General features: G+C 38.9%; 1 protein-coding gene across 3 annotated transcripts in view; it reads right to left on the reverse strand.

Moving 5' to 3' along the window:
- The window catches only part of RBFOX1 (RNA binding fox-1 homolog 1), a 358,536-nt gene that overhangs the window by 107,498 nt on the left and 232,072 nt on the right, over positions 1-18,966 (reverse strand). For all 3 annotated transcript variants that reach the window (XM_058570101.1, XM_058570100.1, XM_058570099.1), the window contains exons 3-6: positions 17,663-17,806; positions 10,931-10,984; positions 4,004-4,096; positions 2,243-2,303 (exon numbers count right to left, since the gene is read on the reverse strand). In XM_058570101.1, coding sequence (XP_058426084.1) covers positions 2,243-2,303; positions 4,004-4,096; positions 10,931-10,984; positions 17,663-17,806 — 352 coding nt within the window. The remainder of the gene's footprint in view (positions 1-2,242; positions 2,304-4,003; positions 4,097-10,930; positions 10,985-17,662; positions 17,807-18,966) is intronic.

An 18,966-nucleotide genomic window follows, 5' to 3' on the forward strand; every position in this document is an offset into this window, starting at 1 on the left:
TCTCATCTAGCCTCAGTTTTGCATCTTTAAAATAAGGATAACTATGTTTTCTTTATAGGACTTCATATGGGCCCAGTGCATTTAAAATGCTTAACATAATGCCATACAGTCAGTGTTCCAGAAAAGCTGGCTATTAATGAATGGTGTTCAAAAATCCCACAGGTCTAGTTTTCAGCCCTTGGGTATGACATTGATCAATAACTCTTTCATTAAAATAAATATGCATACATATGGCTTAAGGAATAATATTGGGTTTCCCTTGCTTCATTTTTCTCACATAAACAACACACACAAGCACCTATGCATATGCATGAAAACACACACACACACACACACACACACGATTGCTACTTCATAATTAAAGAAAATGCCCAATAATCAGATTGATGTCATCATGTATTAACTCTGGCAAGTTGCAGAGCTAACATTTTTACTCGGGCAGAGAAAATTCATGACATAAATCAGAGGTTTGCTTCATGTCAGCACTGGGCATTCCAAGTCTGCTGTGGAAATTTTCTATACCATTTAAGGAGATGTCTTGGGTTGGTGGAGCTGGGAAAATGGGTCAGCAGAATAAATAATCCTTCTGGACTTTCAACTTAGAGCCCTATTATATTGAGGGTATATCTCTGTTTAATGGTGCCCCTTTTAAAAATAAGAACAAACTGACTTAGCCAAATTGGTAGCCATCAGTGCAAGAAAGAAAAACAAAAACAAGACTACCAAATGCTAATACTATCATTTATAACAGTAAAAAAAACCCTTAATGTCAATCAGTGTGGAAGGTTGGAATAAGCCCATATATCCATTTAATGGAATATTATGTAACCACTAAAAAGAATGAATTTGGTCTGTTATATACTAACATCAAAAGAACTCTACATTGATTTATAAAAGCCAATTAAAAATGATATGTACACCATGATACCATTTATATAAAAACCATGTACACAATACTTTGAATACTATAAACATATCTTACTACACATATATGCATAAAAAATGCAAAACAAAAGTATAGGCAATAATCTGTAATAGTGGCATCCCCTGAGGTGGGAGGAAGGAACCAAGTTGGCAGTGGTGTTATTCAAAATATATTTTAGCCTTTTCTTTAATGTTTCTTTCTTTTTTAAAATGAGTCTATATTTCTATGTTTCATGTGTAATTAAAATGCTAAAACTGGAAAATTCCATACATTTCCCCCTATAGCAGTAATAAAATTATATTGTTTTTAAAAACCTATAAAACAAAGAAGAAATATCTTTAGCCTCACAATTCATCAACCATTAGCATTTTGCTGTAATGTCCACCATAAACTTAGTTGAAATCATACTGTACATGTAATTTTTTATTTTAGAATTTTGTTTTACAATTTTTCATTCACTATGGGCCCTTCATGGTCTTCATCCTGCTTATTGTAATGGGTATAATATTCCACTAAGTATATATACTCTTACTGCATGACTTTCTAATTTTTGGTATAATTGAGTATGTGATTAGCATATCAGCAGATCTTCCCCCATATATCTTAAGAAAGATTTATTCTGAGAAGGAATAAAGAATCAAAATGTTTGCAGATTTTTAATGACTCATCATATATATATGAATTCTTATTGTGAGGACTTTAGAGACATCTTCTCGGTTAGTAAGAAGAAAGGCATTGTCCTGAAGGGGTCTGCAATACACAGCAACATCCTCACAGGGCCCCAAAGGGCACTAGGCAACTCAGAGAGGAGCAAATCACGCACTCATACACTCTGCTCTCACTGTGGAACTCGTCGTGAGGCACGCTCTAAGCCACTTCAAAAGCCTAATAACTCCAGAGAAGACTCAAAGCCGGAACCAAATTCTGCAGCCGCACATTCAGGAATGATTAGCGATCAACGAAGGGGCAGTGATAAAAAATTAAACAAACATCCTCACTTAACTTACTATAATAACAACAAATTAAATTAACCAACTAATCCCCAAATAATGACTGTATCTCACCCCAAATGGGAGTTATTCTAGAGAGACTGGAAGAAGAGCATGCACACTTAACCTGAAAACTAAATTGGCCTTTGTCGTGAAAATTATCGTATTGATTCAAGCGGTTCACTGTGGCAGGTGGACAGCAGGGACACAGTAGCTGTGCTGAGGCAAACTCAGCTTGTTGAAACGGATTCTCTGGTTAAAGCACTTAATAGATTCAGAGGCATCAGAGGTAGAGCTGAGTTCTTATAAAACGCCAGTCTCTACTTACCGTTTGTATAAGGGTTGACAGTCTTTTTATTTGTCATTACACGTGCTGTGGCATTATTTACCTATGTACATAGAAAACACAAATGAGTACATGTTCCAGGGCCAGCCCGCAGTTCAATTAGTTGCATGCATTATGACTGTGATTACTTATTAAAAAAAAAAAAACTAAAATGCATTTTAATTTATAAAAGGCAGTAGGTGCATAACAAAATCATACATTTTTATAATTACATTTACTTCATAACCGTTTTAACTTACAAATCATTTCAATAAAGCAATGTCATATCATTTAAAAGTTTAATAAGGAGACAGTAAAAGCAAATTAAAAGGAACTGCATAATTGAAGATTTAAATGCATGCGTGTACTCCATGGTAACACAGAAACAATAAATACTTTTTTAAACATAAAATAAAGTTCATATGAAGGAACATGCAGTGGAGTAGGAGAGGGAAGAGACAAGGTACAAGGGCACATAAATGTCAAAAAAAGGGACAAACAGGTTTTAGCCGTGTGCAACACTGTGGGAGGGAAGAACCATCCGGGAAGCAACATCTAGCATTCAACACTTGGAACAAGAGCCTTTTACATCGCAAGAATTAACGAAATCATTCAAGCTTTAAAGTCACAGCTAACAAAAGGATAAAAGAGAGGGTGCATTGTTTAACACAGTATGGAGTTAACGATCTGAGTAAGATGTGCACCGGTCATGTCTCAATCCAGTCAGAGCCTCCCAGGCTAGCTTAGAACGTACACTCAATTACAGGCGTACCAATATCCAAAAAAATAGAGCATCAAGAAAACTTAATACAACAAGTCAAAAAAATTCACGTGGTATATATATATGTATATAGATATATCAGCACTAAATACGTGAAACGGCAGATGGACTTCACCACTTACCATTCACCACCATCGCCAGCATGGCTTTGTATACAGTTACCATGGTTACTGAGAGTTTGGTGAGGGGCCTAAGCGTTATCGTCGAGGGGGGAAAATGAAAGGCAAAATATGCAACATCTTACTCCAAAGACTAAAGCATTTTTAACTGGTATTTTTTTTTTTTTTAAGTTTTAACAAATATGACCCTGTGGCCACGTTGAGGGAGATCCAGTGGTAGAAAGAGTAAATTTTGAGTATCGGAATTTTAGCGTTTATTTTTTTCATTGAAGCGGGGCCAGATACGGAACAGGAAATCCTGTTTTGTCATTCACTTTATTATCAAAAGAATACAAAGATTCAAACTGGCTTCTTAAAAAAAAAAAAAAATGAAAGGTTTAATGACAAAGCCCTCTCATTTTTTTTTAAACAATTGTTCTTTCGAACGCTAATTCTTTCACAATTTGGCTTAATTTGCACACCACTGTGGATCCCTCGTCAACCCTGCAGTGGAAAGAAAGAAAAGAAAAAAAGAAACTGCTCTGTATTTTGTTTTGTTTTGCAACACTCTCTCCACTGTTTGGAACCTACTGCACCCACTGACTATAAAACACAGAAAATTAAAAAAAAAAACCTTTCAGATTAACCTTTCTTTTGTGTCGCTTTTGCCATCCACCTTTCAGCAGTCATAAGAGTAACATAATAAAGTAAAATTAAAAAAAAAAGTAAGGCCAGTTTTCCTTTTTATATATAAATATATATATATATAAACAATGAGAAGGGAGAGGGTCACATACAAGACACAATGATGCATCTGAAACGACGAATGAGCGTGAAGCAGACATTTATAAAAAAGATGTAAAGGAAAATATTTTGAACATGCACCTCGATTTTACGGCCCTCTACCACGGTGCCGTGTAATTTCTCCCTCGCCCTGTCCGCATCGGCACTATTTTCGAAAGTTACGAAACCAAATCCCTGCATGCAGGAGGGAGAAGGGAAAACAACATGCAGATTATTATTTCAGTCAATGACCACTGTGTAACGTTCTCTTGCTTTAATTTCTATGTCTTGTCCTGGCTTCAGTTCTGTAACATGCAAATTAGAGAAATTATAAGAGTACTAAGGTGTGCAATAAGTAAGCGACAAATGTGAACAAGATTTTTTTTTCTGTCACCCGTTAGCTGTAACCCCTGAAGAATTCAAAGAATGATACCAAAAATACCTTTCTAAATGTCACTACAGAAGAAAATAAATCTAACGGAAAGAAAATGAGATCAAAATAAATTTACAGTGTCTTCACAGAGAAGAAAAAGAAATAACGAGGAAAAAAAATAAGGGAATCACTTTCTTGACATGCAAATTAAGAATAAAATAAAATAAAACGTGTGCACAAAATTCAACAATGAATGCCAAAATCTTCTAACATCGCCTAAAGAGTCATGCCGTGTGGTTTTAAGAACATCTCTTCTTCATGCAATTTTAGGGTTATTTGAATTTGTCAATTCTACAGCCTTTACTTCTCAAAAATAAAAATTAGAAGCCTAAAAAAAGGAAAGACCTTTTTTTAATAAATCTTAAACTCTTTGATCTAATAAACAAAATAATCACATGAAATGAATAGAAATAAACATCAATTGATTAATAATGCAAACAGTTCCAGTAACGTTTTTTAATATTAATAACCTCCCCCTCCCCTCAAATAACATACATGCTTCTGAATCTGTCAACTTTCCCAACTACTTTATTAACCGAAAAGGGAAATGTGTATTGTAAAGTTCTAACACATTATGCGGGTATTCATTTGTCATATCAACAGGTAGAAAATAAAGATGCTTCATTAACAGAATGTTATTTATAATAACACTCTGAGCAAGTCCTCATTTACTGACAGATAACAAATAGACCCTTGACTTCACCACTGGCATATTTCAATATTTCAGCCTCAAAAAACAACCCCACTAAACATCACATTGTCAAATCCATCTTTTTTCTTCACTGACACTGTTCCTAAGAAGAGTACAGAAAATATGACACATTATTTTTAAAACCCCTAAAAATATTTGTACATCTTGTTCAGAAATATACACCAACCTTTTGAAACAATTCCAGTGTAAATTTGCCCAGCTCATTCTGGTTTTCACACTGTAAACTGGGTGAAATAATGCAATCTGTTAGGACTCCTATTTGCACTGGGTAAATGTTACATAATGGTAAATGTTGGCTTTAAGCTTACATGGGGCAGTATGATGTTCCACTTTGCTAATAACATAGACAGTAATTGCTAATAACAGGTAGTCATAACCAACTAGCGTTAACCCCCAATCCCTCAGGAGGGCGCTAAAGTGATCTCCGAAGCTCAGGGTACTTGAGAGGTGTGCCCAATGATCTGCCTAAGAGAGAACTTTCTGATATTAATAGGGGGTCATCCATAGAGGACACCAGCTCTGGATGTGTTCAAGCTGGAGCAGACGATTATTTGACAGGATTCTATAGAGAAAAAAATAAATTACTTGGGGGATTGGACTAATTACCTTTCATAATATTTCCCACAGTGAGGATCTGTGGTTAGAATAGGCCTGAATTATTTGATTAACATAAGATTATACGCTCCATCAGAAGGGCCCTATTTAGGTGGAATGCCCATGTTAGATACTCAAATATACTTCCTAACTGAATAGTTTTGAAATAACAGCTCTTCAATGGGCAAAAGACAGAATTTGGGGAGTTTGCTCTGTTTGATGGTTCTGACTTTTGGCCGATGGGTCCCAGACTTAGTTGCACATTGGAAGGAACTGGGGAGCATATTAAACTTATAGATTCCTGAGCCCTGTCACATATCTACCAGATCAGAATCCCTGAGTGGACCCCAGAAACCTGTTTGCCAAAAATGTTACTTGTGTGGACCAGCAACTGGCTTTCCATGGCCTCTTATGTCAGTAAGCACCAAGAAAAGAAGGTTTTGGTTGATTGTGTGAAGAAGAATATTATATTGCTGATTTCTATAGAGCAACCTATGGAGCGGAATGAGTTTTTGAGGTGAATATCTCTATCTGTCTCAGTTATTTGGATCTTAGGTGTAGAGGTACAGCCAAAATCCCATAGCGATGTTCTCTTTCTCACCTCTAAGCCTAACTCTCTAGCACCCATAGGCATATGATACATTTAATAAATAATAAGGGAAACTAGGACTCTAGCTGTATCAGGGGCAAGTAATTCTCTCACTAGGCAAGGAAAAAAACGCCACAGTCTGAGTCTGATCAATGGAGGGCTTGGTGGCATCATTGCTGTCTATGGGCCCTACCAGTCTTTCTTACCACAGCACTGAGAAGACTGTAGCCAGGTGAAACTGAACATTCAACCCACCTGTCTAACATTAGCTCAAAGACTCAAGTCATCTTGAGTCTAGTCTGAACCCAAGGCAGACCACACTGGCCTAAAATCTGCATTACATCTGTCAGGGAGAGATGAAGGTAGAGATAGAAATATATTTTGAATCCCAAGGAAAGTCCACAAACTACAAAAGAAGTGCTCCACTCTATTCTCAAGTTCTCACTTTGTTTTGAAGTAAAGATAACATATTGCGTCTTTTCGTTATTATTCTTACTCTATTTTCTGCTGAACTGCTTTTTTTGAGCTGCTTAATACTTCTCCTTTCAAGCTGCTGAGATGACTAGTTGAGATTTGATGAGTTGGATTCATCAAGAGCTTGCTCCGGAAAGACTCCCCTTTCCAACCTGTTCCACAAGACAATCACGCCTCCACGCAGACAAGAAGTGATATGGCCACCCTGGGTCAGAAGATTGCCAGAATTTTCACCGGGGAGCTACACTGTAACCAGAGAGACCATCACCTGGCCATTTTCGAGCGCCCTCTCTATCAAGTACAGCTGCTTAGGTGGCTTTGAAAGCAAGTGCTGAGGCTGCTTCTTTTGACCTCCCTCACGGTCAGAATTCTATCTCAAGGAAACAGCAACTTGCAGTTCTTAAAAATATTCTGAATATTTTTATCTCAGCCTTAAGAAGCGACCAGAATGCGCATTCAGGACTTGGCCTGGAGAGCCTAGGAACTGAGTGCAATGCTGATGTGTAACCTCTTAAAGATCGAGAGTGCACGAGGGGCTCCGTGGAGGGGAGTCGGATGCTCTCTGAGTGCTGGATGAGAACACTGCTTCCCAGGGTTTCTCACAACAGCGGGTGAAGCTGAGAGAAGACACAATGTTGCTGGAGAAGGGAATCTGTGACGTGCGCCGCCCTATGATGAGAAGGCATGATCAATAGGCCAGATGATAGCGACCCCAAGATGGACCATCAAACCAGCACGACTCGCTGATTTTAAAATCTTTTTGTGAATCATAAATTCTGACCTTCTCGTATCCCAGTTATTCTTCTTTTTTGGTCTTATGGCATATTTGAAGGTGATATCTTCCTTTTCTGTATTAATGCAAAAACATTTTATATCTTAAATAAAGTCTCTGATGCACTCAGGATGGAAGAATGCACTGATTTTTAATCTTCTATGAAAATCCAATTCCTTTAGTTTCTGGTGCAGAGAACTCCTATCTATTTATAAGAGGAGAGCTGTTGATAAGAGTCTGAAGGTTCATTTGCTCATGGGACTAAGAGCTTCGCAGCTCACATCTTGCCAATGACTTCTGCACACGCAGCTCCTTCCCGCTGGAAGCACATCTTCTGTCCTTCCCTTCCCTGGGAAATTCTGACTCATCTTTCGCTCTCTGCTTAAATGTCCCTTCTTCCCAGAAGCCTTCCCACCTTTTGACAATATTGATCTGCCTGCTTGGAATCTCAGAAGCCTCTCATTTGCCATAGAACATAGCACACTTTATTGCCATTGTTTCTCTTAACGGTCTGTCTCTTTTGTTACTCAGGAAAATCTATGATGTCAGGAAGCACTTCTGTCTCACTCACAGTTAATTCACCAGTCTTGTACCTGGGATGTACCCAATACTTATAGATATCTATTGAATCAAAGATCAGACTGTATATTACCTAGGTGTATTAAAAAGTAGGTATATCTGGCTGTATCCCCCAAATAAAATGTTTCAGAAGTAAACAAAATGCTTTTAAGTCTCCTAAAGGATCTCTCACCCCAAAATGCCATCTAATTCCCACTTTCAAAGCCTGCCATATCTTTTTAACATGTGGTTTCCCTCTACTTGCTATCCGTATAATATATAAACTATTTATGTTATACATTCCCAGGATAATATAGATACTGCTTGTGTATGTACAGGTGCACGTGCACACACATGTGTACACTCACCAAACACCCACAGAACACACAGGCATCCTCACAGAGCATTGAGTGACCTGTCTCAGGGATTGTCCCCAAAGAGAATGGCCGGAAGCTGAGCTCCTAGCTCCTAAGGGTCCACCCATTTCTTGGCTGCTTCTCCAGCACCAAATGATGAAAATGAGGTCGGAACAGCGGTTCAGGTTTCTCAACCATTAAAATGGAAATATTCCTTTAAATAAAACACTTTCCCATAAAGGATAATGTCAAGTATGAAAAATATCCCTGTGTGAACCACTGCCCCCATTTAGCTGTTCCCACTGGACTGTCTCCACAATACTCCAGTCATACCTACCGTCTGCCCTAACACCTGCAAGACTAGTTCTTTCAGAGGGAGCATACCCACCGAGAGAGGCTTTTTTGATGTTTCATAATCAAAATAAAAAAAAAAAAAAGCATCTTTACAAAGTCAGTCTCTGGTTGCAGCAAACTTAGTCTTATTCCCGAAGCCTCAGAGACAGGCTAATCACGGGAATGACAGAAGAAATCTTAAAAATAGCACCACCATTGTACCTTCAAAATAGCAAACAATAATCCTCTAATGTCCCAAAACAGCTCTCAAAAGGAATTAAATAGCTTCTCCAACTGACAAAAGTTACAAAACAAAATCTAAATTAAAAACAAAACAAAACAAACAAACAAAAACCTTTAAAAGCAGTAGTGCTACAAACTCAGGATGAGAAGAAAGTTGGCCAACATTCCGGGTCATCTTCTATAATTTTGCCAAGAATATATCAGGCCTGAGTGAAAAGGATCAGGCTGGGTACATTTTTGTCTTAATGCACTTTGCTTTGCAGGCAGAGAAATGGTCCCTGTAATGATTTTCATACGAGAAGCAGAAAGAGAGTTAACTATTTTCCCTCAGCCTACAGGTCAAACTACTGACGTATTACAAGAATGACTGTAAAACATCTGAAATTATAAGAGAATGACAAAGTCCCTGAGCGAGCAGAACCAGAGAGTATAATGGATTGATTTTTTTTTTGTTTTTTTTTTACTCATCCAGTATATCACAACATCATTTTGGCTGTGGAGAAGAGAATACTGGAATTTTCATCCCTCAATTCAATGAGCATCACTCTCTTCAGTTAATACGAAATCGACTGAGGAGGGTGCAAATTGCCTAAGAAATAATAAATTCAAATATGTGCTTCATGGGGAAGAGGTGGTTGCTATACCCAAGAGAGCTGGCACCTGCCACTTTAGATAAAACCACTTCTTTTTAGTAACTCTCCTGGATACTGAATCGTCCCAAATTGCCTGTGTAAAGAAAGTTGTGGGGCTAAAACCAGTATCTCTCTGTATCTGGTAAGCAATCTCTCTCAATCTCCATTTTCACAGCCTGGGGATGCCAGGAGAAGGGAGCTTAAGACACCTGACAACCTGGGGTGTGGTGCTCTGGAAACAAGGCAGAGTTATTGAAAGTGTTCACTTTCTGGTCGCTGAGGTTAGTGTCTGAGCCCTTTAATAGCATCATTCTCCGTTATCACTCAGTAGCTGCTCATATGCCTAGTGCACTGTTTTCCTCAAGGGAGATTCTGATGGGGTCTTGAGTTTTCTGTCGGTGCAGGTAGAAAAAGGACATTTTAGTAACTACAGAACACCAGAGGGCAAAGGGGTATTTTGCATTCAGATGCAGCATTGGCATTTGTCTAAAACGGGAAGACATAGTGTGTATAACTTTAACAATAGGCCTGGAAGGATTGTGAAAACAGATTGCTGGGCCCCAATTTCGGAGTATCTGATTCATCAGGTCTGGGTTGGACCCTGAGAATCTACACTTCTAATAAGTTCCCAGGTGAGGCTGAAGTTGCTGATCCGGGGACCGCACTTAGATGCCTATTGATACAGACGATGTTTTGAAAGAGTCTGGCTGTTTCTTACGCCTAACATATTTCCATTTTGAAAGTGCTGGAGCCTCTCCATATAACCCTCGATTTTTATTAACACTGTTAGCTCTAGGAAAATCTACTTAAAAATTGATTTCTTACAAAAAAAGCAATTCAAAGCAATGGGAAATTGCAAAATGTGGATCAGTAAACACCCTAATGGATAAAATTATATTCAAAAGGTTGGTGTATATGAAATTTTCTCCCCTACAACCCAGGAAAATAACTGCACTTTATTAATACAGAATAATCACATATTTACCTGCTCATGAGACTATCAACTCACTTTTTAATATAAAGAACATAATTATCACTGAAAAACAAAAATGTAGCAACAACATTATTTTTTTAAGCATGGGTAATTTTCCTCTGGAAACTTGATATATATAGATAGATATAAAACAGCAATTTTAAATTACCCCCTTATACATTTTAAACTGAACCCAGTGTATTTCCCACCATTTTGGAAACTGGAGGTGGTCTCTCAAGGAATTCCCACTGGAGTGTATTTTCACCACGTGCTAATTAAAATAGTGCAGTTGTTTCCCCTTATCCATAACAAGCATTTTAAAATAAGCTAAACAATTCTAAAGTGAATTAAGTTGCTTACCTTTGAGCCTCGCTCATTAAAAATAATTTCAACATCTAAGATTTTACCAAATTGCTGCAAAGAAATAGAAATATTTTATAAGCAAGAAGAGAAATGGAGTAAATCATACAACGCACATTGGCCATTGTTCCCCAAGTCAGGGTATTTTTGTCTTTTTTAATATCAAGGATACACATTTTATGTGATTCTATCATTAAACATTAAACCAAGAGAAAATACAACCACACATATTATTTCCGTATTATGGCATACTCCATCCAGTGAGTTATCATAGTGGGGGCCTGGTACAAAGTATGTCATCCAGAGGTTAATTCTACTTTCCTTTCTTTATGTGTGCATGATTGCTTTCCCAGGCACTGAGTAGCAAAATTAAAACTGGCTTGGATATACCGATCCTCTTAGGCTATACTAGCAGCTGTCCCACTAGCCATCAGGAGAAATACACTTGATGAAGTGGGACTTTGATAGTAAAATGTCCAACCAGAATACGATTTTGAGGATTTTGGCCCCTAGCCTCCACAAAAGGTAGGAATAGCCAGGCCATATAAGACAAGTAAAGTATAACCAGATAAAAACAAGGTCCACTGCATGGGTACCCATTATAATCAAGATCCCAGCACAGTTGTGATTGGTCCTCAGGCTGAAGTGTACTTCTCTCAAGATGATCCTCCATATTGTTAAACAATTAAATTTTAGATAATTAGCATGAATAGGCTCTATAAAAAGTGAAAGCAAGTCTTAATATATTTAAGTCTAGAAACAAAGTTTCAGACTACAAACAAATTGGGTGGCCAGATAAAATACAGAAGCCTAGTTAAATTTAAATTTCAGATTTCTCAGGATAAGTATACCCCATGCAATATTTGGGACATACTTACACTTAAAATATTTGTTATCTAAAATTCAAAGTCAACTATTATTTCTTGTATTTTTTTATTTGCTAAATCTGGAAGTCCTAGCGAGAAATGCACATCAAACAATGCTTGATTCACACTTAAATAAAGGGAACATGGACCCCAAAACCAGAAGCGTCTGGTAATCCCAAATCCTTCTCCTTGACATTGGAAGCCTTTCAGTTTTCTTAGATCACGTGAAGTAGAGCAGGCATTTTTTGGTGTGGTCTGTTCTACGTAAGTGCAGGTGGGAGACGGAAATTTTACCCTGATGGAGAATGAGAGCAAATGCCCATTTTAGGGATTAAAAAATAAACAGAACAGGGCCGGCCGGGTGGCGCAAGCGGTTAGGTACGTACACTCTGCTGCAGGCGGCCCGGGGTTCGCCTGTTTGAATCCTGAGTGCACACCGATGCACCGCTTGTCAGGCCATGCTGTGGCAGTGTCCCATATAAAGTAGAGGAAGATGGGCACAGATGTTAGCCCAGGGCCAGTCTTCCTCAGCAAAAAGAAGAGGATTGGCAACAGATGTTAGCTCAGGGCTGATCTTCCTCACAAAATAAATAAATAAATAAACAGAACAAAATAAAGTAATATTGCCATCTTATTTTTCCTTTATTTTAAGCTTTCTTATCATTCCATTTGCTTTTAAAGCCTGGATTTTTATTGCATCCTTTATTACCCTAGGAGATTCTGTATTCTGTCTCTCTCACCCTGGTGGAGAGCAGTAAGCGGCCTCTGTGTAGCAGAGGACAGAGTGAATGGAAGGGAGGGGTGTGACAGAAAAGGAAGAAGCGACCAGAACACAGATACCTGGGGGCAGCTCGCCTGACTGGCGTGCTTCAGACACAGAACACTGGGAGGCCCAGAGACTAAGTGTCAAGGAAGTTCTCTGAAGATTCAAGAAAAAAGTTATTTGGAACATACAGAGGCTATCCTCTGGAACATACAAATAAATCTAATTTCCTTGGAAATACAGAATATGCATACTCCAGTTGAATACAAATAGCTCAAAACCTTGAAATGAAAGTAGTTCTGACTATGAGAAAAAGAAACCCAAAGTTTATGTTGTCCTGTGCCATGGAAATGCACCCATCCCTCAAGATATGTATCCAGCCAGGGGATTGTGGACTTGAATTTTTCTTGTTGAGCAGAAGTACTTCTCTACTTCTCAGAAAAATAGAAGGATAGGAAGAAATCAAGCTGAGAAGGTTCAACTAGGAGAGGAGATGCACGTGCAATGTGCATGTGCACGTCCAGGCATGTGCAATGGAAATACCAAGAAACATGCACCTAGCTCACCCTGCAATGTGTGGACACTCCTATATTCTTTTGGTCAAGAGAATATTCTTCCACAGAGCATTTTTCAGTGCCCTCGATGTGGGCAGAGAAAATCATTATGAATAGAAGAAGAAAACTTTCAGGTTTGGGAGATGAAGGATTTGCCATTCAAAGGTGAACTGAATTTCATAGTAAAAAATCCTCCAGCTTCATGAAGTCCTCAGAAGCAGTAATTTCGATATAATCCCCTTAGAATATTCAGTTCACGCAGATTCTATCATATTTATTTCAGGCGTCAGAGCTTGGAAACACAAATACTTATGGATAGAGAAGCTTGAAAAGAACGTCTTCCAAACCATGAAGCAAATGTCATCTCTGGAACATTCTCTAAGCAGTCAACACAAAAACACTTGCTTTGAAATAAGATCTGGTTGAGATAGAACCAATCAAACAGTAATCCTAGCACATGTCATTCCCTAAATGAAACAATGACACCATATGCCCTGAAATGGACTCAATGTTTCCCTTTTTGGCAGTTGCCATTGGGTTGATGATTCTCAAAGTCAGTGAAACAAGCAGTAAGAAGAATGCTGATGTAAGCCCCATTTCTAAGACAGTTGTGTACTATATTTATAGTATCAACAGTTTAATTGGGAAGTTTGGTACTAATGATGTAAACACAGCTGGCACGTTTTCAATTTAAATAGACACGACTCATTCGCAGACATAACTACCACTTGTTTGCTCAACACCAATGTTCAGCAGCGTTCAACAACAACTCAGAATCCACTCGAGGTGTCTCAATAGACGGATCAAGAACAAAATCTGGGAGCTTATCTGCACACACTGGGGCAAATATGTACCATGCACTTTTAGACATTCTCAGATCTAATAATATTTCTGTGAAAAACTGTGAAAGATGTGCAATGGATACAGCATAAAACATGAAAGTAAAGGTTAGTTCAAAGAGTGCACATAGAGGCTAAGAAAAGGCTCAGTTTTCTTAGGGTCGGCTTCAGGTTTGGAATGCAGAAATAGGAGGCACCACGCCATGTCTGGAAAAAATGGCTTCATTACCCATAACATCGTGGTAGATGGAACTTTGGTATTAACATCGAAGGTACAGGCATCTCTATTTTATTATTCTATTTTATTACTAAAAAGGTGATCATCAAAGATTATTTTGCATGTTCTGAAAGTCTTGTGATCTATTTTTGGTGACAGTAAAGAGAGACAAATATTCAGGCCCAGAGGGTCTGCATTTTGATAACAAAAGCAAGGCTGTGACATCAACAAGGGTATTGTGCAAATTTGAACTCACTGAGTGGCTATTTCTAAAAACTATTCTATGATGGAATGTGTTTTAACAGTGAGAGAACCATTTCTCTCACCCAAAGCCCAAATATGCTTAAGTTTTAAATATTAGATTAAATTAAGCATTTTATTCAGGAGCAAGCCATGGTAATTAACTTGGTAAAAATCCATACATTCCTTTCATGGGATCCACAAGAATTCACGCAAGGAAGTGCATGCTCAGGCATGATCCCTGACATGACCAGGACTCAAGAAGAAAGTAGCTAGGGCCAGGACCAACATTCCTTCCAGAGAAACATCCAGAACCAAAGCCCTGATAATATAATAGATCCATTCACTCACACCCCAACTGGTTTCAAAAAGTTTCCAAGTTTCAAAAAGACTCTGGCTTCTGCTTTGGATTTTGTAGCCACATAACTTCTTGACCAAGGAACGTTCCATCTTAAAAGAAAAAAAATCTATGAAAAGCTAGAAGATTTAATGCCAAATAGTGGAACAAACGCTTCCAAAAGAGGAGAAGTAAAGAATATGAAGTGCATGGTGGAAGAAGGGTAAGCGAGGTCCCAGTGAAGAGGCACCGAAGACACAAATTAACAATAAAGTGTGAGGCATCTGCCGTAACCACTAGGCCTGCAGAGGTTGCAAACTTCATGACTGAATTATTCATGGTTACAGAAGTTGCTATGAATACTGCCAGGTTGTAGGCAGTCTGAGAAAGGAGGCTGCTTTTTTGTCTTGTTTCGTTTTTAGTTTGAAATCCCCACGGCCGTATTTGACAAAACAGACAAAGGAGAAAAGCACACAGATTTTTGTGAGGGTTTCTCTCTGTAATCTGTAATAGCCCTCGTTATAGCCTCTGCTGGACAAAGGCAAAAGATAGCACCAAAAGGAGAGAAGATACCTCATGTCCAAAGGACTTGGAAAATACCTGATTGGGATTAAAATGTAGTGTTTTAGAATAACTATGACCTGAAAGAGGAAATCACACTTAATTCTCTCAACTGGAGTGTGGGGAGCCACTCAGAATGCTTACAAATGCCTTTCAATGGAAGAATAGATTTTTTTTTTTTAGTGGTGAAATTCCATTTCTTCAAAATGGTGGTTGTAAACCAAGGAGGACTCAGATTTATTGCAGAGTCCAGGAATCCGTATGTACCTGACAATTTTTATGGACAAAACCCATGAAAAAACTTTGCATGCTTTTCTAAATAGACACAGACGCTGTTTGTGATGAACAAAATTAATTTCAGTATTCCTGAATGCATGCTGCATTTTCTTAATTGATAGACACTAAGTGTATCTATACAGTTAGTGTATAAGTGTATAAAATACACTTAGTGTCTATCATCTTGTCAAATTGACGTCTTGTCAGTTGCTTGAAAATTTTGAGTTTTACAAAAAGTGGCTTCAAAACCAGGAGATTTTGATCAAGGTTTGACAACCTGTAGTATGATCCATCTTTTGGCAAGACTTTGCCTTGCCTCACCTTTCCTACCCTTATAAGAATAGAGAGCCTCAGATATTCATGCAAGCAAGATCCCTTCTTTGGGAGTTCTAGCTGTGAGTATTTTGAATACCTCTCCGACTTAGCAGTGTAGCCCTCCGGTAACTTGCAAGATAACCGAGAAGACCAGGTTGGGAAGAGTAACCTCAGCGGTGGGAATTGGGGTGTGCTCTAGTGAGTGACACCACAAAAGAGCACCAGGATGGTCAATTAAGAGGACCAAATTCAAAGCCAGCATCCCAGTGACACTTGATGAGTAAAGATAGACTGAAGAGCAAGACATCTTCCTAACCTGATGTGGCAAAGGAATCTAATTCCTCTGGCCGCCCATCATTCAAACCTGGTCTCCCTGCTTTACAGACACTTAACCTCGACTTTCACTTTGAATGCTCTGCACTTTTCAAAGTCATCTTTGACCTGAAAGTGCCTGAGGGTATCTCTGCTCTGCAAGAGTTAGAGAGCTCAACTCAAGGTTATTACCAAATGAGAGAGATAAAAGTGCAGAAGCTGACCTTTTCCTCTGAAATGTCAGGATTCGAGTCTGGGTATCTTAAACATTAGGACGCTTGTTCTGCCTCTGTGTCAGATGCATACTTGATAAACATCATGCAGGTTAAATAAATAAATGGAGCAAGCTAACCCCAGAATTGCAGAGTGATGAGCCAGAGCTCCCCTTTTCATATGGAGGATGAGTTCACCTTCCCCAGAACTAGGCATTTAAGTTGAGCCTCTTCTTATTCCTTTTGCAATATTTGCATCCATCCACAAACTCTTAGAAGTGTCTCTAAGCAGCCAACCTTTACTCTAAGTCAAATGTTAAGGATGTAGTTCTTTCCAGTGAATCCACAGATACTTCTCATCAATGCTGAGATGTCATGGACAAACAGGCTGCATTTGCAGGTATGAGTGATATCCAAGCCTGGTCATAGCTTCGTCCTTTGGTGGACATGAGCCCAAAGAAATGGCAAACTCATCCCTTCCCAAGGTGGCTAGTGCAGATATCGTCCAGCAAAAGAATTAGGGTCATGATGTTCCATGAGGAAGCAACCCTGTCATTTATTTTCTCTGGGTTGGTAGTGGCTTCTGGCTCACTCTGCGTTTGGCTGTGGTGCCTGGGCAAGGCTGTCATTTGTGGCATATAACATCACAGTAAGAACCTCTGAATCCTCGTCACTGATCGTTGGAGAACATATACTGCAGGATGCAAGTCAGACTTAGAAATCTCTAGGTTTTTTTGTTTTGCTTTTTAACGAAGCTTTATGCAGAACTAATTATTCTCTACAGCTGCACCGGAAATCTAAAGGCACAGTGCCTGGGAAAGAGTAAGGTATGCAGGAATACGTCATGATAATTTGGCAACTGCAATAGAGAGAAGAACCAAGGTGACTCATGACGCTTATTTTAGCCCTGACATGGGGTCCCAGGCCACTCGATTTGGGGTCATCAATGGGTTTGTTTCAATAGTGTGTGATCTGGGAGTTCATTTTTCGTTTGACATTCAAGTTACTAATTAGAAGAAGACCATTTGGCAAAGTGGAAACATGGTGAATGCAAAGAAATTTATACTAAAATCATAGAGAGATCCTAGCTACAATATACCCAAAGATTAGGACCTAAAAGGCCTTTTTTTCCCCCATGTAAAGATCTCACCTTCGTATATAAATACCAAGAACTTCCATGAGGAGGGAAGGAGTCTAGGACCCCAGAGCGGGCACTGCAGAGGAGAAAGGCGGTACTTACACCAAACATTTGTCGGAGGTCCGGATCCCGGAACCTGAAGGGGATGTTGGAGACGTGCAGCCTCTTGGGCTGGGACTTGTTGTCCGTGTTTTCAGAAGGTTGTGTCTGGGGCTGGCCATCCGTTGGGGCTGCGTCATCTGTCTGCTAAAAGAACAAGAGCAAAGCAAAAAGGCTTTGAGTGGACCCAAAGGCTCTTTTCAAAGTGCTTTAGCCTCCTCTAGATGGTAGGAAAATGCCAGAACAAAGGAATAAGGACAGGGAAGGAAGTGCTGAGTCATTCATTCACTCAAGAAGTATTTATTGAACATCCACTGAGTGTCCATCATGGAACTAGGATTCAGCAGTGAGCAAAGCAGTCGAAGATTCCTTCCCTCATGGAGGATAATTCTTGCTGGGAGAAGATAGACATAAACTCATTAATAAATAAATATAGAGCTGGCAGAAGGAGATAAGCATACAGAGAAAAATAAACCAAGGGAAGGGGCTAGTTGGTGTTGGGAGGGTGGGGAGTTTTAACAGGTAATCGGAGAAAACTTCATTGAGAAGGGATGATGCTCATTAAAGGGAGGAGAAAATGTATCCCTTAATGGAAGCAGTTAAAAATCTTCAGATACGCGTACACAACATTGAGACTGTGCTGATAAAATATTAGTAAATATAGTAAAATATTTGAAAAGGCTGTTTGGTGTTCTGCAATCCAAGTAACCATCTGATTGACTTAAATTTTTTTATGGTTTGAACTTTTCTTCCTTTCATGTCTAGACCTGTGCTGTCCCATACAATTGACCCCATGTGGCTATTTAAATGTAAATGAATTAAAATTAAATGAAATGTAAAACTCAGTTTCTCGTTTGCACCAGCCACATTTCAAGTGCTCAAGAGCCACACGTGGCTAGTGGCTTCCATGTGGGACAATGCAGATACAGAACATCTCCATCACTGCAGAAAGTTCGACGGGGCTATGTTGGTGTAGATAATGTTACATTATTAGCATAACTCATTACTCTGCCTCCCAGTGCCCCCCCCGCCCCCCAAATAAAAGCCTGGATAACATGATATCACATTGACACCCATATATAGGCACAAACTAGGAGAAAATTCACAGTAACATTTGGTATCATTATAGCCATTCTCGTGCTCTCAGTTCTAGAATTTTAACTTTTCAGAAACACTTCGTCTAGATACTTTCTCTGCAATTAGCATGGACTGCCTCTAGGTGGCAGTAGATGCCATCCCCATCAGATACCAGAGTCTCTGAAACCATGATAGAAAACCAGTGAGGAAGCCCATCGAATTTATGAGCA

The sequence above is a fragment of the Diceros bicornis genome, chromosome 26 (genome assembly GCF_020826845.1).
Source record: "Diceros bicornis minor isolate mBicDic1 chromosome 26, mDicBic1.mat.cur, whole genome shotgun sequence".
Lineage (NCBI taxonomy): Eukaryota > Metazoa > Chordata > Mammalia > Perissodactyla > Rhinocerotidae > Diceros > Diceros bicornis.